Source organism: Bos grunniens, chromosome 11 (assembly GCF_055505025.1).
Source record: "Bos grunniens cultivar Pamir isolate PY7600 chromosome 11, Bosgru_T2T1.0, whole genome shotgun sequence".
Lineage (NCBI taxonomy): Eukaryota > Metazoa > Chordata > Mammalia > Artiodactyla > Bovidae > Bos > Bos grunniens.
The window spans coordinates 44,363,695-44,386,007 of NC_141175.1; the positions used below are offsets into that span (position 1 = coordinate 44,363,695).

General features: G+C 48.6%; 1 protein-coding gene and 1 long non-coding RNA gene across 9 annotated transcripts in view; one reads left to right on the forward strand and one right to left on the reverse strand.

Moving 5' to 3' along the window:
* Nucleotides 1-13,269, reverse strand: part of CEP68 (centrosomal protein 68) — a 27,383-nt gene extending 14,114 nt beyond the window's left edge. For 6 of the 8 annotated variants that reach the window (XR_015136709.1, XM_086326323.1, XM_086326322.1 and 3 more), the window contains exons 1-3: nucleotides 12,744-13,269; nucleotides 5,519-5,597; nucleotides 1,282-1,674 (exon numbers count right to left, since the gene is read on the reverse strand). Coding sequence is in view for 6 of the 8 variants with exons in the window: in XM_086326323.1 (XP_086182449.1) it covers nucleotides 1,282-1,632 (351 nt within the window). In the remaining 2 variants the exon portion in view is untranslated. Of the gene's footprint in view, nucleotides 1-1,281; nucleotides 1,675-5,518; nucleotides 5,598-12,743 lie in introns of those variants that run through there. The other 2 variants (XM_086326327.1, XM_086326328.1) reach the window with 2 other exon arrangements.
* LOC147363021 (uncharacterized) lies at nucleotides 13,013-17,619 on the forward strand. Its single transcript, XR_015136710.1, has 2 exons — nucleotides 13,013-13,145; nucleotides 16,808-17,619. It is a non-coding gene; the product is annotated as an uncharacterized LOC147363021 (long non-coding RNA).
* Nucleotides 17,620-22,313: the final 4,694 nt, after the last annotated feature.

Sequence of the window (22,313 nt, forward strand, 5' to 3'; positions counted from 1 at the left end):
CCTCTGAGAAGCGTGCCCTGCGCAAGCAGGACCTTAGCAGTTCCGCTGCTGACAGGACACACATCCGAACCTGGCAGTCAGGCGGCCCACCAGGCCCCACCCGCTCGGCTCACACCCAGCGGTGACTCAATAGTGGCAAAATGAGTCATTCACCCCAGCCTCCTCACTCAGACTTTTAATCAGCTCGCTGAAGAGCCCACCCCCAGGGAGGCAGGGTGGCACTAGAGGTTAGGGTGTGGGCTTTAGAACCAGACAGCCCTGAGGCCACCCCTAGCTGCCAGCTCCCAGACTCACTTCTCTCACTTCTGAGCCTCACTTCCCTCACCTGCAAAGCGGGGGTGGTGACAGGGCCGCCTCCTCAGGCTATGCAGATTAAATGAGCTCCAGGGTGAACAATGAGAGCTCAACCAACAGCAGCGCTGCAACAAGCACCAGACTGATACTCACGAACAGCCCATCTCTGTGTTCGCTCACTCAGTCTGACTCAGGTGCCCTGAGCCTCGCAGTGCCCCAGCCCCCTGGCAGGTGGGCCTAGCCTCTGTCTTCTCCCAGGCAGTCACGCTCAGAACTTCCTCATGTCACAGGGCTCTGGGCAGCAGCACGTGGTAGCCAGTGCCACGATGACATGGCACAGATCAAAGCCGTCACCATGAGAGGTCTTGGCAGGCAGACCACCACAGGCTGTCGGAGCTGGGAGGGACAGGTCAATCAGGTAACCTTCCCAACTGTCCTGAGGGCCTGCAAGATCCGGTGGTTTGCCCGAGGTCAGAGACAGTCAGGACTCCCTGCTCCACATGACACCCACTAGGCGAGGTTGCCTGTAGTCAGGGAGGCCCCTGAAATCCTCTTTGCCCAGAGACAGTGCTGCCAGGTCCCCAAGGGCCCAGTGGGATACAGCCCCCAGGAGCCCATGGCCCTGGAACCTTCTTCCCCACGTCTCCCCAGGGGCTCCAGAAAGCCTCCACATCACGAAGTCAAACACAGGACATGGGTCCCCCACCGTGGCTCCCCTGCCTGCCCTCTGGGCAGGATGTCTTGGTCACAGCATCCCCAATCCTCAAAAGGTCACCAGTCATACTCCTGAAGAAGTGGAGATGCTGTGGACAGAGCTATCTGCTGGGCCCACCTGTCCATATGAGCCTGCAGAACAGAAATCAGCACATTCAAGCTACCTAAGCTCCCCTACCTCCCCGCCTCACACGGGTGCTGGGGAAGCTGTAAGATGGTGAGACAATGCTGGAGTGGACTCTCAAAGGACAGCCCCACTACCCTGGTGCCTACCTGACTTCCTGCAGAGGGCAGATCACCAGTCTCCAGGCCAGCAGAAGGCACGCAACCAAAAGCGGGCTTAGACCCACCAGCTGCTGGCTCCCTGCTGGCCCCGCTTGCTGGTGGCTGGCAGGCTCTGGAGGGGCCAGGGCCAACCCCACCATAGCAGGCAGGGCCGGGGAGCCCCTCGGTGCCCTCAACAGGAGAGGCGGGTCCTCCCTCGGCTTCCAGGCGTGGTGGCTGCTCCCCGAGCACAGGCCCTACGGGGATCAGCTCCTGCTCCCCACGGCTCCAGCTCCCACAGGAAGGGGCTTTCGTGTCTGAGGACGCCTGCCCCTCTGCCTTTTCTGCTCCCAGGGCCATTGAGATGTCCCTGGGTCAGGATTCTGCTGAAGCTTCAGCTCCCTACAAGATGGGAAAGGGAGAGACAAAGATAAACTTCCTGCTTCCATGACCAGGAAACCTTTTGTTTCTTAATGATTAAGACAAAATTTTTTTGGCCAAAAGAACAAATAAATGATGGCTACTTCCTCAAAGAAGAACAGAGGTGTGGCTTTTCCTCAGCTCGAGACCCTTCCGAAGGGGAAGCAGGAGCTGTTATCCTATCCTCTGCTGTTATGTGGCCGGAGCCCATCCTATCATACCTGCCCCCAGCAAGGGCAAGGCCAACTGTAAACACCTGCACCCCGAGATGCACCCTGAGACCCAACAGATGCCCAGGAGGGTCAACGCAAGTCCAAACCAGAGTCAAGCTTTGTGCTGCGTGCTAAGTTGCTTCAGTCGTGTCTCTTTTCAACCCCGTACACTGCAGTCACCAGGCTCCTCTAGTCCATGGGATTCTCCAGGCAAGAATACTGAGGTGGGTTGCCATCCCCTCCTCCAGGGGATCTTCCCAACCCAGGAATCAAACCCACATCTATTACGTCTACCTGCATTGGCAGGTGGGTTCTTTACCACTAGTACTGGGAAGCCTGAGTCATGGTTTGCTGCTGCTGCTGCTGCTGCTAAGTCGCTTCAGTCGTGTCCGACTCCTAGCAACCCCATGGACTGCAGCCCACAAGGCCCTCCGTCCATGGGATTTTCCAGGCAAGAGTACTGGAATGGGTTGCCATTGCCTTCTCCGGAGTCATGGTTTGGTCCTGCCTAAAGTCACCCTTGCTGTCTGAGCCATAATATTTAAAAAAACCTAAGAGCATGGCATCCGGTCCCACTTCATGGCAAACAGAAGGGGAAGATGTGGAAGCAGTGACAGATTTTCTCTTCTTGGGCTCTAAGATTGGTGCAGATGGTGACTGTAGCCATGAAATTAGAACACAATTGCTTTTTGGCAGGAAAGCTATGACAAACCTAGACAGTGTGTAAAAAGGCAAAGACATCACTTTGCTGATGAAGGTCCACATAGTCAAGGCTACAGTCTTTCCAGTAGTCATGTATGGATGTGAGAGCTGGACCATAAAGGCAGAGCGCTGAAGAACTGATGCTTTGAACTATGGTGCTAGAGAAGACTCTTGAGAGTCCCTTGGAAAGCAAGGAGATCAAACCAGTTAATCCTAAAGGAAATCAACCCTGAATATTCATTGGAAGGACTGATGCTGAAGCTCCAATATTTTGGCCAGCTGATGTGAACAGCCGACTCACTGGAAAACACCTGGGAAAGACTAAAGGCAGAAGAACAGGGTGACAGAGGATGAGATGGCTGGATGGCTTCACTGACTCAATGGACATGAACTTGAGCCAACTCCAAGAGATGGTGAGGGGCAGGGAGGCCTGGTGTGCTGCAGTCCTTGGGGTTGCAAAGAGTCGGACATGACTTGGTGACTGAACACACAAGGTCACCTGTCCCTTTGGCCCAGCCCCACGGGGCCAGGGGCCTGGCTGGGGCCCTCCCTGTGCCAGCGCTGCAGCAGTTGCCGTCACCACAGCCCAGCAGCAGGCAAGCGGCTCCAGCCTGGCTCTGACTGCTCTACTTCAGGCTGTGGCTGAGCTCAGGGCTCCCACAGTGCCTGCTCTGCTGGCGAAGGAGAGGCAGTCGGGAAGCCACACCCTGGGCTGTGCAGCAGGTGGGCACTTCTCATTCCAAGGATGGCCAGGGCTACAGCACCAACTGTCCTCCCGCTGACCTGGGTTCCAATTAATGGGTAACTGAGGGAAGCCGTGGAAGTCCGGGTGGATGACAATGGCAGTGGTCACACGGCATGCAGGCATGTGACAACAACAGACAAGTACACAGGGCAGGCAGCAAGGAGGAGAGAACCAGGGTGAGCCCTTGGGGCGAGGGAAGGAATGACTGGGAGCTGGATCTGAGAACAGAGCCATTCCAACAGGAGCTTCACGGACCACAGAGGGGGGACCCTGAGCCTGAGTGTGCAGGCGAGGGCTCTGCTGGGAGCCATGGCCAGATGAGGCTGGAATGAAAGCAGGCAGGAGAACTCCCGGAGGACTGAACAGGGAGGCAAGGGAGTACAAGCGCCCAGGATCTGGGCAGCTGCCTGGAATGCACTGCCAACCTCAAAGCTAAAACCTAGCCACAAACAGCCTCGTTTCCTCAGAGACAAGAAGGCACTGATGGCAACAGGAGGTGCTGGGGCAGCAGGGAAGCCAGAGCAGGTGGAGGTGGCCACAGAGGGGGCTCATCCTGCTCGGCCCTCACACCGGAAACACCACTGGTGGGGACAGCACGCCCAGAAAACAAGAGTGTTCTGCCCGGCCTGGCTGACTGGCGAGGCTCCAGTCAGCAGCGAGCCAAGAGCAGAACACAGGTCATGTGCACACTTACCACTTCTCATGGCCATCGCGTGCACAGGGACTCATCAGAACGACTGCCTTGAACTGGGTACATGTGGTTCAGATACAGAATACGCTGCACATGCAAGTCTCCCTCCCCTACCCCCAGAGGACACAGGGCATGTGGACAGCCGCACAGAGCATGGGGCGGGGCGGGGCGGGGGCGCCACGAGGAGACAGAATTAATGAAGCAAGGCACCTTACAAGGAACCAAGGAGTCCAACAGGGGAAGACAAAGCCACCAATTTTTCATATAAATCAGGCAAAAATATTTACCACTAGATACTCCCACAAAAAACCAGGTAGGTCTAATGAATGCTGTGTGTGTTTCTCATCTCTTGAGTATATGTAGACAAACACAAAAATTTATTTCATCTTCCCCCACTGCCCCCTTTAACACGGAAGTAGTTAACTGTACAGGACACGCTGTTTGGAATCTTGTGTTCTTTTTTTAAATGAAATACCTTGGAGATCTTTCCTTAGCAAGGCACAGTCAGCACCTTCTGTTTTCCGCCCCCACCCAGCACTGTACTCCACTGTAGGGATGCACGCTAGCATATTCCACCTCCTGGTGGATATTTATGTGATTTCCACCTTTTGCTACTAATGCTGTGATGAACAAGCACGCACGCGTATGCACACACACACACACCACTGCACACATACTAGCACACCCACAGTATCAAGAGTCAGAGGAAATGCTGAGGTGAAGGGGACTCACACCGGTACTTTGGGCGTGAAGGGGACTCACACCGGTACTTTGGGCATCTGGTATACTCCCACCTGTGGCCTGAGAGCATGCCGGTTTCCCACAGCAGGTGGGTCCTTTTATCCTAATTTCACAGAGCGGGGAAACCTTTCAGAGAGTCAAATCCAGGCCTGAGTGACTCCAGAACCCAAGCTCTTTATGAACCAACTGGGGAACAAGGTACAAAACAGACACACAGAGCAGGCTTAGAGAGACTGGTAAGGGACCAAGTCCCACAGGACAGAACCTTCATGGAGCCACATCCTCGCCTAGTGGCTACTTAAGAAGCGGCAAGAAGACGATGACAGGCAAACTGTTTCCACAATTATAGGAACAAGCGGAGCCCACCAGCTGGAAGAATTAGGGTGAAGGCTGAACCTAATCAGAGGCCCCAATTTCTTGCTCCGTTTCTAGAAATCCTTTCAATGTCCAGAGTCAAGCCATGATGGGTGGCTAATCCATATTTACTCTCCTGGTCCCCCCTCACTAAAGCAGGTGGTCTTAACGACAGGGGACTAAAATAAGATGATACTGGGGCAATAGAGGGGTACAAAGAAATGATCTCTATCTTTGTTTAACAATGTGTTTTTGATTTGTCTTGTCTGGATTTCACTATTCAAAAAGAAGGTATCTCTACATCCTGGGGATGAGTGATGGGCTAGAATTAAAAGCTCCTCTGGGGATACCGCTAGGTAACTTTCAAGTATAGATACAAACCTGAACTAAGCGAACAGTGTCACCAGAAGTCCTTCAGCAACCAGGAGAGGTCTGAAATTCAGCGATTTTCATTGATTTTCTGAAAAGACAGATCATAGGTGGTTATTTTCTCAGTCTGGATACATAGTCTGTTCATAATCTCACTTATTAATCTGCCTAACAAATCAAGGTGTATTTTCCCTGTGCCACATGAGCTTTTTTTTTTTTTTAAATGAGAATTAAAACAGATTCATGTGAAAAGAAAAAAGTCTACCATGAGTGTTCAATCCAAATTGTACATAAGTATTACAGAAAACAAAGAAAGGGAGAAATCAACTGGGATAGGGAAAACTCCTTGAAGGAATGACTACTGAAGACATCAATCATCTGCCAAGCAAATGGATAAAGAGCTCAACTCTGTGGGCAAGTGTCAGGTGGGCATGTTAACATGCCCAGTTGCATGACAGTCCAGCTCTCATTTCCACACAGATTCTAGATTTTACACATCATCGTTTCTTCTCACGCCTCTGAGGATGAGGGTGGAGAAGGGGATTCTGCTTGAATCCTTCCAGTGAGACAAGCTTCCACCTTTCCAGAACACCAAATGGACTGCTCAGATGAAAATGTGCTATGCTGTCAGTAGCGTTAAACAATCTGCTACTCTTCGTGGGTCATCCCTGCTCTCTGATCACACACTTTACAGTGTTTTTGGAGGTCAGCAGCTCCTAGGTGGGCAGAGGCCCCAGTCAGCGGCCTTTTCTAACAAGAAAGTGACAAGAAATTGGACTGAGTGACTGGAGGGCTCTGAGCGGACAATGAATTCAAGCCTCCCATCTGAGAAAGATCTGCACGCACCAGTTCAGCCCTGTGCTTGGCCAAGTCAAGAGACTAGCCACTTGAGCTGCAGGATGAGAGAGCAAATCGCCAACATTCAGTAGATCATGGAGAGAGTAAAGGAATTCCAGAAAAACATCTACTTCCACTTCACTGACTACAAAAAAGCCTTTGACTGTGTGGATCACAACGAACTGGGGAAATTCTTTAAGAGATGGGAATACTAGACCACTTACCTGCCTCCTGAGATACCTGTATGCAGGTCAAGAAACAACAGTTACAAGCAGACATGGAACAACAGACCAGTTCAAAACTGGGAAAGGAGTATGACAAAACTATAGATTGTTACCCTGTTTATTTAACTTATATGCAGAGTACATCATGTGAAATGCAAAGCTGGATAAATCACAGACTGGAATCAAGATTGCCAGGAGAAATATCAATAACTTCAGATATGCAGATGATACCACTATAATGGCAGAAAGTGAAGAGGAATAAAGAGCCTCTTGATGAAAGTCAAAAAACGGAGTGAAAAAGCTCGTTTAAAATTCAACATTCAAAAAACTAAGATCATGGCATCCAGTCCCATCACTTCATGGCTAATAGAAGGGGAAAAAGTAGAAGCAGTGACAGACTATATTTTCTTGGGTTCCAAAATCACTGCGGACAGTGATTGAGGCCATTATAATTAAAAGACGCTTGCTCCTTGGAAGGAAACCTAAGACAATCCTAGACAGCATATTAAACATCAGAAACATCACTCTGCCAACAAAGCTCAGTATAATCAAAGCTAATGGTTTCCAGGAGTCATGTATGGATGTGATAGACCATAAAGAAGGTTGAGCACTAAAGAACTGATACTTTTGAACTGTGGTGTTGAAGAAGACTCTTGAGAGTCCTGTGGACTGCAGGGAGATCAAATCAGTCATCCTGAAGGAAATCAACCCTGAATATTCACTGGAAGGACTGATGCTGAAACTCCAATACTTTGGCCACCTGATGCGAGGAGCTGACTCTTTGGAAGACTCTGATGCTGGGAAAGACTGAAGGCAAAAGGAGAAACAGGTGGCAGAGGATGAGATAGTTAGATAGCATCAACCAACTCAATGGACATGAGTTTGGGCAAACTCCGGGAGAGGGACCACGTGGAGTTTGGTATTAAAATTCTGTCAGTTTCCAGGACCCGCAGAGACAATATGACCTACCAGATGAAATTAGGAATGATGGAGGCTTGGCTTACTCTTGCCCTACGGTAAAGATATGCTCACATATCATGTATGGGGTCACACTAACTGGTTAAGTCTGGACATCTGACCCTTTCTGGTACTGGCCGCACACTCCTTGTGCAGCCCCGTCACAGTTGCCAGGACTTCCTCCCACTCACGCCTGTCCAGGATGGAGAACAGAGAACTTGGAAGTCCGCATGTGGGTGGAAAGGGGGGGAAGTTGAGGGGGGCTGGCTATGTCCTTAACTAAACCATTCAAATGTACAAATGCTCAACTTAGGGGGCAATCCTCTGATCAGGATTTTCTAAATCACAAGCTCACAAACCATCTGATTTACAGCAACTCTGCCCAGGAAGCCAGGTTCTGCCTGGGACCCATCTCTGTACCTGGGTGCACAGAAGGCACCTCTACCAGCCACGGAGACCAGGTGCTGCCTGAGCCAGCCCTACCAGTTCAGGGGCTAAAGCCCTTAAGCTCTGAGCTGTTTCCATAGGAGCCCATAGGTGTAAGTGGTCAATGAATGCCATGCACTGAATTCTGAGGTGGCAGAATCAGGCCAGAGAAGCAGACAAAGAAGGTCTCCGTGCTGCCCTTTCTCTAGGAACATGAATCTTCACTCGAGGAAGAAAGGGGGGCGGTGGGGTGGACCCAGCACTGTCAGTTTTGCTGGAAGGCTTCTGGGGGAACTAGATGGATGGCAGAAAGGGGCTCAAAGGCAGAAGCCAGTCCAGGCATGCGAGGCAGTATGAAAGCAGGTGAAGACGTGTGTGGGGAGGCCAACAAGAGGGGCAGTCACGAGAGGCCCAGGCCGGCCTCAGAGTGGGGTGGCTGCCAAGAACGCTGTGCAGGAGGCTTGAGACTGGGAGGCCCACGGCTCAAAGCCACCCCCTTCCACCTGCTCCTTCCCTGGTTGCGCAAGCCCTGCAGCCCTTCGAGGCCTGAGCTCCTATTACCATGTGATCGTATGTGAAGCACATCTTACTACTGCACTATTTTTGTTGCCTTTGTTCATGACAAGAACTGTTAACATGAGAACATATAATATCTTTTACGCAGCCAGCTTAATAAAGAAGTTAAAAAAAAAAATCAACCAAAACTGTGCTCTCTGTGACTGGGGCCACAGAGAACCTCACAGCAAGGCCAACCTTTTAACTTGTCACGAGAGGTCTTTAGATGGCCTTTAAGGAGATGCACTGCCACATCTACAAGGATCTTAACTGAGCTTCCAGCCACCCCTCCCCCTACCCCAAGCTCTCGGGCCTCCTTGGCAGCAGATTATTGCCATCCAACGAAGCTCAAAGTATGAGGATGATGGGGACTGAACATATCCATTAAGTGGACCCTCTGTTCCCACCTAAGTCTTCCCTGTAGCTCAAATGGTAAAGAATCTGCCTGCAACGCCAGAGACCTGGGTTCGATCCCTGGGTCGGGAAGATCCTGTGGAGAAGGGAATGGCAACCCACTACAGTATTCTTACCAGGAGAATCCCATGGACAGAGGAGCCTGGCGGATATAGACCATGGGGTTTGCAAAGAGTTGGACATCAAGGAGTAGCTAACACTACTCTGTTCCCAACAGAGAGCAAGGTCAAAAAACCATCTGCCCCATAACACAAATCATTCCTACTGTCTAAAGAAGCTGGCCCTGGACCATATGGCTGCAGCTCCACAGGCCACTGCTTTTACTGTACTAACAGTTTTCTATGAGTCCGTCGGGCCACAAGATGTGAAGACTGATTAAGAAACTGACTGATACTCGGGAGGTGCCATTAAGAACGTTTCTCTTTGGAGAAGAATTCTCAGGTCTCTGTAACAGACACTGTGATTTCACTGAGTAGCCAGTTTACTCTTTACTTTATATAGGTACTGGCAAATCTGATTTAAAAAAAATTCTCCTCTTTGCTCTTGCTGCTTGGAAGCTCAGAAGCAAATCAGTAGTCTCATGCAAGTAAAATCCAGAGGCCAAAGAGGCATTCAACTTTGGTATTTTTCACCTGATCTGTCTCAATCAGTTTTCTTAAAAATCTTGTTACACTGGGAAAGATTACTCAATTTTTGGAACAAAATAGAGGAGTGTTAAAAACAGAATTTTTTTTTTTTTAAAAAAGCTCTAAATCCAACACTTCATCAAATGCCAGAAAAAAACAAAGCCTGTTTACCAGTACGTCTAAAAATCAAATGTAGATCCTTATGTTAGTATCTTTCTACTCAAAGTGTTGTCCATGGAAAAGCAGCACCTGCATCACCTCAGAGCTTGCTGGGAATGCAGATTCTCAGGCACCACCCCAGAGCTCTGGAATCAGAATCTGCATCTTAGCAAGCTTTCCAGGTGGTTGGTAGGCATAGTAATGTTTCAGAACCACCAAGTTAGTAAGCCTATTTCAGCATCCTGAAAGGGAAATACAATGGCTTTCCAACCATTCACCAAGCACCCACTTTATGCAAGGCAGACAAAAGTAGGAAATTTACGGTCCCTGTCCTTAAGGTCCGGAGAAGGCAATGGCACCCCACTCCAGTACTCTTGCCTGGAAAATCCCATGGATGGAGAAGCCTGGTGGGCTGCAGTCCATGGGGTCGCTAAGAGTCGGACATGACTGAGCGACTTCACTTTCACTTTCATGCACTGGAGAAGGAAATGGCAACCCACTCCAGTGTTCTTGCCTGGAGAATCCCAGGAACGGGGGAGCCTTGGTAGGCTCCCGTCTATGGGGTCGCGTAGAGTTGGACATGACTGAAGCAACTTAGCAGCAGCAGCAGCAGTCCTTAAGGTCCTTCCAATAGGACACTAGGAAAAGCTTCCACCTGTGGCAGGTTTCTTAATGGTTAATGACAGGATGTCACAACTGGAGGGCATCTTCAGAAAGAATGGTATTTCCTAAAAAGGATTCCAGATTCATATAGCTACACTAAAAGCACAATCAGAGACCAGAATTCTCCTGTGATCCTTACAAGTGAGAGGAGACAAGGTCTTTGTTTTGGAGATTCCAAGTAATTTAAGAGAAACTGACATACCAAGGGGACCTACAGCTGGCAGGAAATAGACAGCCTGTTTCCTGTGACCAGAAAGTGGTACAGGAAAATCCGGAAGTGAGGCAACCTCCCCCTAGGGGGTGCATCTGCCACCTCAATGTCTAGCAAATAGATTCAGAGCTACTAGAAGACTTTTTCCAGTGTTCACAATGTTTGTGAACAACTTTCAAGACAGGAAGGAGTTTTTTCATGAAAACAGATTTAAGTTAAAAGGAGAGACAACATCTCAAGTCCACTTCCATCTGAACCAACTTTGTCAGCCACATCAGCCTCCCTCTCCTCTGCTTTTATATGACCATTTCAGTAACAGACCACATGAAAAGTTCATCAAATATTACTGCAATACTTGACCAAATTGTTATTTGGCACTCCATCAATCTCCAGTGGGTGACGGTACTTTAAATGCATAAACAGTAATCTTCCATGGAATACTTTTACAGTGGGGGGGGGGGGGGGCGGGGGGAAATCTTGAATGGCTTAAGGAATATTTTTAAAATCAAGGAACAGATAAGGACCAAAAGGCAGACAGAACCTGAGGGTTAAATACTATATAGATGTTTAGTATTAGTGAATCTGCTCAAATACGTTTATTTTTATCCTAACAAGTGTGAACACCTAAGGAACATGGTGCCAGGGAACTATGCCAAGCATTTTATTTCAATATTTTATTTAATCCTCAGAAATCATGAAGTAGGTACTACTGTCACTCCCATTTAACTGAGCAAACTGAGGCATGAAGAAGTTACCTAACTTATGCAAAGTTAGTAACAAGGTTGAGCTAAAGTCATGGGATTTGACTTGAAAGCCACAGCTCAACTGCTTTCCTCACCTGTACAAATAGCTGGCCCAACATGTTAATAGAATTAAAGTTTTTGTCGACTTTTGGTTGCACTACTGAGTTTTTGCTTTCTTTTGGCTTCCTTCAGCCACTGAGTGTCTTCTGTGTTCCAAGCACTGTCCTAGGGGCTGGGGAAACCACAATATAGTGTGATGTATAAAGACAGAGGCTACAGAAGGCAGACCAAAGTAGGGAGTGATTATTAGTTGAGGGGTAGGGAAAGACCTTTAAAAAGCTTTCCAGAAGAGGTGAAACCTGAGTTATTTCCTCTTTTCTGCAGCAGGAGACTCAGAACTGATGGACCCAGGTGGTGGAAGGAACAAGAATGAGAAGGGATGACCTCTACCTTTTTTTTTTTTTTTTCAATTTTTTAATCGAAGGATAATTGCTTTACAGAATTTTGTTGTTACCTCAACCTCTTAATCAAGCCTTGTACCGTTGATTTCTTGACCCAAAACACTGTGTTATGCATTATTTTAACAACAACCTTCACATCCTAGGTCTAGGAACATAAGGGTTTTTATGAATGTCATCTATCTTCGTGTCCGCCCTCCCCATCCTCCTCCAGTAAACTCCCAGTGAGGTCCAAATCTGCGGTGGCACTGGCTGGTTTCCGTTCATTTTTATTACAAACAATACACCGAACCCAACCCAATAATTATAAAGGGCCTGGACAGGTTTTGGACTTGTGCCCCTGGGCTGAGAACCATTCTAGTGATGACAGTTGGAAAGGGTGGCCTTTCCAGGCAAAACATGTGAGACGAATTGCATTTTCTCCTCGGCAGCAGGGCTGCCGCATTCTAAGCGACCAGAAGGCATCGTTCGTCTCCATCTTAATAGCCGGAATGACCCTGAGCGGGTGAGAGAGAGTCTCTAAGGCAGCCCGGATCCAGGAGCAGCTCGAGCCCCTAACTCCCGGAGCACCTGGGCAGGGCAAGCGCGCAGGGTAATAAACAAGACACGCCCGAGGCGAGGCCGCGGAGGAGAGTCAGTCCTCTGAAGCCGGGGCAGCAACGCGGCGCAGCTGCTCGGACGGGAGGATGCCCGGACACGCTCGCTCCCGCGGCCCGATTTCGCCGCGCTCAGGCTTTTCCAAAGACGGCCTCCCGCCTCCGCGCCCCGACTCCCGGCAGCTACTCTCACCCGCCGTTCCGCCTGCAAAATGGAGGCTCAGGCACGAGGCGCCCCCGGCCCCTTAAAGCCTCGGCGCCCTTAGGGGAAGGGGACGCAAGGCCCCGCGGCCCGCCCCCGCAGAGCGAGGGGGCCGGGCCGCAGCCCCCCGAGCTCCGCGCCTGTGCACCAGCCGGTCGCTACCTACCGCGTCCGGAACCCTTCGGACTCCCCGAATGAGCCGGCGGCGTCAGCAGTCGCATGCGGCAGCTACGAAGACGGAGTCCCAGGTGGACACAGAGGCCCTCCCGCCGGAGTCCTGAACGCCTGGGGCGGGACCGAGCGCCGGTCACGCCCTCCGCCGCCCCGCCTCCGCGCGGAGGGCGCCTTCGGAGAGGCGCGACCAATCCCAGCCCTTAGGCCGGAGGCTCGACCAATGCACGACCCGCTCCTGCAAGAACAGCCCACCCTGGTACGGCCTTGGCCTATGGGAAGCCGGCGCTTCTTCGGTCGGCTGTCCTTCCTCGCCTTCCGCGCTGGCGGCTCACGTTCTAGTGTCCTGGATGAAAGGGGTAGTGAGAGGGCGCGTAGTCCCCGGCCGCGAGGAACGGTGGGTGCTCTCGGGCTCTGTGTTTTAGCTAGTAGGCCGCAGCCCAAGTCATGCACCCGTTCATTTCCATTCATTTTGGGCGAAGCGCCTGGTAGTGTTTCTGGCGCGCCGCTGCCAGAGAGGCGGACCCAGTCTTCGTGCGTCTGTTTACATTCGCATCTAAACAATTAGGCGTGTGACCGAGGTCTGAACAGGTGCCACAGCGCTCGAGCGCCGGAAGAGGCAAGGTCCTCCCGGCCTGGTGGTTGGGGACAGCTTTAGGTGGAACCTTAGGCAGGCTCGGGAAGGATGGGAGGCTTGTGAATAAATGAACCGGGAGCTGCTTAGCGGCTCTCCGAGCAGCCCGTTCCGATGGGGAATCGGTGATGGAATTTGAGGGGAAGTGGATCCAGTTCGTGGGAGGCCACGATGCACATACTTTTCCGCCACCTCCTCCTCTCCAGCTAGCATGAGGCCTGGGAGCTTAATTGCACAGCTGGTACTGCTGAGCGAATCCTGGGGTATAAAAGAACTACCACCGGCCTGGAATGGTGAAGGGATCACCTGGTTATCTGTGTCAGACCCGTCCTCCGTTCTGATACGTTTACCCAGCAGCACTTGAGCAATCTGGCTTACCTTTAATGTCTCACCAGTTCATCAAACAGATCTGTAAATGTCTGAACCCCCGCTGTGGGCAACTTGAATTCCAGAGCACACATTCTTTACCATTAAGCTCTTTGGCCTCAGACAGGTTACCAGATAAAAACTTGTTGGGTTTTCCAGAACCTGCAATGATAGCTGGGGGTTCTTCTAATCCAAGAGTCATAAATTTTGACAGAGAAGAAACTAGCCCACATGGTTTCTTGGTTTTACTTGGGCAACACATTGATTTTATTTGCTTTTGCTTTTTAGATAAAAAATTTAAATCCCATAAGCACCACTTCTGTATTAAGTAACAGCCAGCCTGACACTGGAAGATGTTTTTGTTTGTGGCCCTTGGTCTTCTCTGAATACACAGAAGACCTCTGGGGCCGTCATCCAGTCCCACTGGTTGAGACTTGGGGCTTTCCTAGCCAAGACAACCAGCTGGACAGAGAATGAACCAAGTCAAACAGGTAATCAGGTCGAGGATAGAATCAGGGTACCAAATACAAGTGAAGGGAATTTGAAAACAAAATCAAGGGCAAATGAGTAAGCTCTCAAAAAGCCAAGGAAATTATGGGAGGTGGAATTTGAAATAAGCAGACTATGAGCGGAAAAGTAATTCTGAAGTTAGCAAAACACTAGCCCAGTACCCCTGTTGTATGTCAGGTCCCAGATCAAATCCCACCTCGATCTCCTCAACCAGACATGCCCTCTTCCTCCTTTCAACTCTGCAGCATTGTGTGTATCTTGTGCCTAGCCTTCATAATCTTCAACCCTGTGTGGTTTCCTTGTCTGTAAGAGGGTGTAGGATGGATGACTCCTGAGGTTCCTTTTAGCAATGTTCACATCCATGCTCACTCAGTTGTGTCCAACTCTTTGCAACCCCATGGACTGTAGCCTGCCAGGGTCCTCGGATTTTCCAGGCAAGCATCCAGGAGTGGGTTGCCATTTCCTTCTCCAGAGGATCTTCCCCATCCAGGGATCAAACCCGTGTCTCCTGTATCTCCTGCACTGGCAGGTGGATTCTTTACCACTGTGCCACCTTTTAGCTATGATTTCCTGTAATTATGTGTTGTGAGCATCTTTTGCTTTTGCCTGAGAAGTAATCTTTCCTTTGAGGAGTTGTCTGAAATTCCTTGGATCAGATGAATCTTTAGGGGCATCACATTTCTCACCTCCCAAGGCAGGAAGGATAGAGAACAAGAAGGCATGGAGCCCAGGGCAGACCAACTATAATCTCCTTCCTCTTCACAAAGGTGTGACCCAACCTGAGATGGCCTGAATCACTGGGATTTTAAAGAATGAGGCTGAGAGAGAGTTTCTTACCTATGGTGCCTCTAAGCTTAAGCAAAATAAATCTAGAAATGTATATGGTTATATTGCTTATATCAGAAAAGCTGAGAGATCAGGTCTGGAAATGGTAAAAATCCAGTAAGACTGGGGAGCAAGATACTCAGCCCAAGCCACACTGCTCCAGCCGCTCTGGTTAGGATGTATGTCTGCACTTTCAGTGCCACCATGAATTATTTTCCAACTCTTCTGTGATGTTAGGTATTCATTCAAGATTCAAGTTTTGGGCAGGACTATTGACTTGTCTAACTGTAGGTCATATTCCTGTGTTCTAACTACCATTAGGCAAGCAGAGTTCTGGTTTCTGTCATGGTTTGTGCTGGATCATTTGGCTTCTAGTGTGGGAGAGGGGCCCAACCTCAATCTAAGACTCAGAGGAGGGGGGATCACTCCAAATCAGAAGCATATTCAGGTCCTGGTGGCCAAAAGGACCTCCACTATAGTCCGTCTCTGAGGCTGCACAATGCAACCATGTCTCCTACAGCAACAAAAATGTCCTCATGCCTGCCCCCAGGAGAACAGTTCGAAGGCTCAGCAGTCATTGTATCTGGTCCCAGGGCCAAGTATGCAGGTGATGTCCATTTGAGACAGGCTGGGACCTGGGACCCTTTCCTGCAGTGCTTGCACCTGGACATCTCCTCAAGCAACAAAATACAAAGAAACTATAAGAGACTAAAAATAACTGCATGTGTGAGCAGGTGGCTCAAACTATGAACAAAAAGATACAAAAAGGCCAAAACCCAACTGCCACTTCTGAGGTTCCGGGAACAAAAGCAGGGTGCCATGCATGATGCCTGCACAGAGCACCACAAAGGGGGTGGGCAGACCACTCAAACCCCTTCTGGCCCCCACAGATCCACCCCTCCCCTCACCCCACTTAAGGAACCAGCTCGCCCCCTTCGGGGAGTGAGCAAGGGAACTTTTTACTTGTCTTTACTCCCTCATGCTACAGCACTGGTCCCCATAAAGCCTTGCCTGAATTCCTCCTTTGTCCTCTTATCAGGGTCTATTGATTAGAGTCCAGGTTGGCAACACATTCATCTTCTAAATCTTCATCAGTATCCTATCTCAATGTAATACGTAGACTAAATTTTGGAGTTAACTATCACTGATATATTTTAAATGCAATAATGAAGAGAAAGAGGATGAAAATCTCTTAAAAATCACTGAAAACTTTACATTTGTAAATACAGCAAGAAGGGAGATACAAATAGAGTCTATACTCCCCATTTTTAAAACTGGTATATGCTTGCTTGTGTGCATGCTCAGTTGTGTCCGACTCTTTGAACCCCACGGACTACAGCCTGCTAGGCTCCTCTGTCCATAGGATTTCCCAGGCAAGCTTACTGGAGTGGGTTGCCATTCCCTTTCCAGGGGTTCTTCCTGACCCAGGAGTGGAACCCATATCTCCTACATTTCAGGCAGATTCTTTGCCACTGAGCCACTGGGGAAACCTGCACAATGTGAGAATTTTAAGTCCAGTTTTATTTAGGGCAAAATGAGGACGCTAGCCTGGGAAACAGCCTCTCAGAGAGCTCTGAGGCACTGCTCTGAAGAGGTGGGGGAGGAAGTCAGGACATATGTGAGCTTAGTGAAGGGGTCACTTGTACTTAAGCACACATTTTGGCAGAAGGTTGCTTCAGTCAGGAGGGACGGATGTCTCTGGTAACGATTTTATGCTTTTCTAGGTATGAGATGTCAGAAATTGGGCTCATGAAAACTCCTCCTGAAAATATCTAACTGAAGGCCTGTCCTGCCAATTTTTCCCAGAGCACAGAGTGCCTCATTCCTAATGTCCACCCTGAACTTGAAGGATGTGCTGAAAGTCAGAGACTGCAGTGGCCAATGACTTCATTCTTGTAGAACCAGAGGGCAACTGACAATTTTTATTTGGCAGTAACAGTCCATTCATTCGCCTCTGAAGTGGTACCAGATGGAACAACTACAAAAGAGCTGCTAAACCAGGGGTGCCAGCAGGCGTCTTGAGGCTTCTAGGGGGGTGTAGTGTCAGGGAAGGAACTTCACTTGGCCTGTGTACTCCATCTCGCTGACAGAAAGAAGACATGCACAGAGAAAGCTGACTTGGGCGTAATGGTTAACTTTGGACATAAAGTGAAGGTGAGGGGTCTAGTGGTGCTGATTTGTGGTTAGTTGGAGACGTATAGAGGAAGTTCAGAAGTCAGAGCTGGAGGTGAAAATGACATAGAGATATGTTAAGATTATTCAGCAGAAACCTCAAGTAAATAGAGTTTAGAGGCCAGAATGGGGGCTGACTCATGCCCTGCAACCATAGCAGAGCCCAACAGAAAGAAGAAAAGACACCTTTTCTTTCCTGGCAAGGAAAAGTCAAGGACTCTGTTTCCTACAGCACTCTCCGTGCCTTTGCCCCTCTGAAAAACAATCTCCTTCCCTTAAGGTGGGGAACTTGCATGACAGAATTGAAGACCCCTGCCTTTCAAATTTCAGTTGATCCCAAATAAACCCATCTTTACTGGAGAAATATCTGGCAGTCTATTTTTTAAGAGTTTGAAAAATGTGGCCTGTTTTGAAAAATCTTTATTTAATTTGTTACAATATTGTTTCTCTTTTATGTTTTGGTTTTAGGGCCAGGAGGCAGGTGGGATCTTAGCTCCCGGACCAGGGATTGAACACATACCCCCTGCATTGGAAGGCAAAGTCCTAAGCACTAGACTGGAGTGCCAAGGAATCCCAGTCTATTTGTTTTAGATCCACAAACGTGAAATAACAAAAGCTACAGACAGGAAAGAGATTTCCACAGGCATGGAAGAGACTGGAAAAGCAGAGGGTTATTGCTGTAATATATCTATTTTTCAACCATTTTGCCCTCTTCCCCTTCCTCAAGCAGGTAGCAGGCCCTGTGTTTACTTTCCTCAGGGGAGGTTTGTGGTGACATGAAAGAAGCAGCTGAAAAACATTCCCTTCCTGGCTTTGTTTTCAAAGTCTACCCCACTGAGGTGACTGAGTGTACAGTGGGGAGAAGAGACAGGAAATGGCTCTGAGGGAAACCTGAGCTGAGGCACTTGTGGATTTTCTCCAAAATAAAAGATGTCCTCTGGCCAGGGGAAGGGTCCAGGCTACTGTGACAGCCAGGACCTACGCTCTCCTCCCTGACAACTCCTTAACCCCTCCTCCCAGGGGCTGGCCAGACCTCAGAGGGAACAGTGAGGTGTCTCCAACTCACCAAACTTCCACATGCCCTGAGGGTGACATGGAAGCTAGTGGCTGTTAGACCTGAAGAACTAAAGAGCCTCTTGATGAGGGTGAAAGAGGAGAGTGAAAAAGCGGGCTTAAAACTCAACATTCAAAACCCTAAGATCACGGCATCCAGTCCCATCACTTCATGGCTAATAGATGGGGAAAAAGTGGAGACAGTGACAGACTTTATTTTCTTGGCTCGAAAGTCACTGAGGACAGTTGACTGTGAAGTTTAAAAGACGCTTGCTCCTTGAAAGAAAAGCTATGACAAACCTAGACATATTAAAAAACAGAGACATCACTTTGCTGACAAAGGTCCAGATTGTCAAAGCTATGGTTTTTCCAGTAGTCATGTGCAGATGTGATAGTTACACCATAAAGAACACAGCGCTGAAGAATTGATGCTTTTGAACTGTGGTGCTGGAGGAGACTCTTGAGAGTCCCTTGGACTGGAAGGAGATAAAACCAGTCAATCCTAAAGGAAATCAACGCTGAATATTCCTTGGAAGGACTGATGCTGAAGCTCCAGTACTTTGGCCACCTAATGAGAAGAGCCAACTCATTGGAAAAGATCCTGATGCTGGGAAAGATTGAGAGCAGGAGGAGAAGGGGATGACAGAGGTTGAGGTGGTTGGATGGCATCATTGACTCAATGGACATGAGTTTGAGCAAACCCTGGGAGATGGTGGAGGACAGGGAAGCCTGGCAGGCTGTAGTCTATGGAGTCACAAAGAGTTGGACACAATGAGAGACTTAACAACAACAGACCTGAGAGAACCAGGTACATGGAGACTGGGGGCCTTGGCAGTGACCAGGGAGGACTCATAACCACAGTCTTCCAAGGACCTCCCAAAGATGGCATGAGACAGATTTTCTTATTGTTGGGAGTTGAAAGTAACTTGATATAACTTGATATATAACTTGACACTTTATTCCATAATGGAGTTTTTAAAAACTTGGAGGGGATGAATGTACTACGTCAGTAATACTGCCCTGATCATCTTTGTGCACTTAAGCTTTCTCCACCCACCAGATTCTTTGTGAAAGGTAGATTCACAGAAGTAGAAGAATTACTGATTGAAAGGGTACAGTCATTTTTAAGGCTCTTGGTATATATGGCTTAAATGTCCTCTGGATGGTCTGTGACTTTTCAGATTTAGAATTTAAAACTAGGACCGGGACTTCCCTGGCAGTCTGGTGGCTAAAACTGCACGTTCCCAGTGCAGGGGTTAGTTAGTGTTAGTTGCTCAGTCAAGTCTGACTCTTTTACAACCCCACAGACTATAGCCTGCCAGGCTCCTCTGTCCATGGAATTCTCCAGCCAAGAATACTGGCGTGGGTAGCCATTCCCTTCTCCAGGGGATCTTCCTGAACCTGAGTCTCCTGCATTGCAGGCAGATTCTTTATCATCTGAGCCATAGCGGCACGGGTTCAATTCCTGGTCAGGAAACTAGATCCCAAATGTTGCAACTAAGAGTTCACATGCCATAACTAAGATGCAGGGCAGCCAAAAAAAAAAAAAAAAAACCCACTAGGACCTTTCCCCAGTTGGGTGGGGATGGAGGGGCGGGGAATGGAAACTTGTTAGAAGGCTATTGCAGTATTTTACATGAGATATGAGGAAGGGCCGAAGATTATAGCAGTGGGGAAAAAGGAAGGGACAAATTCTAACATCATGTAGGAGGTGATATCAGTAAAACTTCTCTGCCTATCTATGAAGGAGAGATAGAGTAACCAAGAGCATCTTACTATTTTCCAATTTCAAAATGTGGGTAGATGAAAATCCTATTAATCAGGGGGCAGTGAGGTTTGCTGGAAAGTCTGGGTTATGTATTTAATTGACCTAGTTCAAATTCCACCCCCCACCACATCCCTAATTAGCTGTGTGGCCTTGGGCAAGTTACTGAAACTCTTGAGCCCACAGTCCTAGATTTCCTCACTTGTGAAATGGTCATAGTAATAAACATCAGTCTCCCGGACTACTGAAAGGATTAAATGTGAAAGTGTTTTTAAAGCACTGTCCTATTGTGGCTTTGAAGAAATTAAAGAAAACCAATTATATAGATAGAAGAAGATGTGGAGACTTGGAGAATAAAGAATATATGTGGTTTGAGAGAAATTGTTTTTAAGATGTCTGCATGAGATTCCATGCAATAGACTGGGTGTACTTTTGGGGGTGGGGCGGGGGAGGAGCTGTGCAGAATATAGGATCTTAGTTCCCTGACCAGAGATGGAGCCCGAGTCCCCTGCAGTGGAAGCACACACAGAGTCTTAACCACTGGACTGCCAGAGAAGTCCCTATCATGGTGTACTTTTTAAAGTGAAGTGAAAGTGAAGTCGCTCAGTCGTGTCTGACTCTGTGACCCCATGGACTGTAGCCTACCAGGCTCCTCCGCCCATGGGATTTTTAAAGAGACCTAGAAATATGTGAGGGCTTCCCTGATGGCTCATCAGTAAAGAATCTGCCAGCAATGCAGGAGAAGTGGGTTCAATCCCTGAGTCAGAAAGATACTCTAGACAAGGAAATGGCAACCCACTCCAGTTTTCTTGCCTGGGAAATCCCATGGACAGAGGAGCTTCACGGTTGCAGTCCATGGGGTCACAAAAGAGTCAGACAGGTCTCAGCGACTAAATGACATCAAGAGGTATAAGAACTACAAAAGAAGGGGTGATGATTCTGCTGCCCTTGGGCAGTGGTGCAGTTCTCAAAGATGGCCATAAGGTGGAGTCTGTTCAGTGCAAAAAGCTTCCCGAGTGAGTGAAGTCTCTCAGTAGTGTGGGACTCTTTTGCGACCCCATGGACGGTAGCCTGCCAGGCTCCACTGTCCATGGGATTTTCCAGGCAAGAATACTGGAGTGGGTTGCCATTTCCTTCTCCAGGGGATATTCCCAACCCAGGGCTCAAACTCACATCTCCTACATTAAAGGTGGATTCTTTACCACTGAGCCACCAGGGGAGCCCATACTAATGGGGTGGGAGTACAGTATTGATCTGCCAAACATCTATGGAGCATCTTCCCTGTACTGGACTCTGCCTTTTAGAAGCATCCTGACTTGTATAGTGGGGGACTCAGCTTGGTGGGAGGATATAGGGGTACCACTGTAGGGGTTTAGGCTTTGACCTAATCAAGGGAAGTTTTCCTTCCAGGATGCTGACTGATATATCTGACCAGGTGCAGTCAGCTGCAAAACTCAGTTCCCTAAAGGCTTGAAGTACTTTTTGTTTCTGAAAATGCACTTAGAAAACAGAGAACATTTAACAGAACTCAAGCGATTTCCTGGAACTTTCTACCAAAGCTCTTCCCTACCCTTCATTTCTTTAGAACAAATAAACAAAAACAAAACCAAAAAATGAGAACACTGACCCATTTGAAAAGGGCAAATCTGACTGAAGGCACAGATCTTCCCTGTAAAGTGTTGATGGACAGTAAACCTCTATTATCTGGAGAAAAGAAAATGCCTTATTAATAGGAAGTAAACTGTTATCAGCATTATTAATCTCACTGTAAGTTTAAAAAAGATGGATTTATGAGTTATAATCCAAACAGCAACTTTAGTTTTAAATCCCATTATCCCTTTCAAAAATGGTTGTTGTTAAGTCGTGTCTGACTTTTTGAGACCCTGTGGACTGGTGCCCGCCTGGATCCCTGGTCCATGGGATTTCCCAGGCAAGAACAGTGGAGTGGGTTAACACTTTCTTTTCCAGGGGATCTTCCTGACCCAGGGATCAAACCCAAGTCTCCTGCATCAGGAGGCAGATTCTTTACCACTGAGCCAGGGAGACAATTAAATACACAAATAAAAAATAATTAAACATTATGCTAAATGCCAGAAAAGAGACAAATGAGGTGTTGAGAGAAGAAAAATGCTGATGGCCTACTTCAGATTGTGTGGTCAGGGAAAGCTCCTCGGAGGAGGTGACATTAGGTGAGAAAGGCACCTCACTCCAGTACTCTTGCCTGGAGAATCCATAGACGG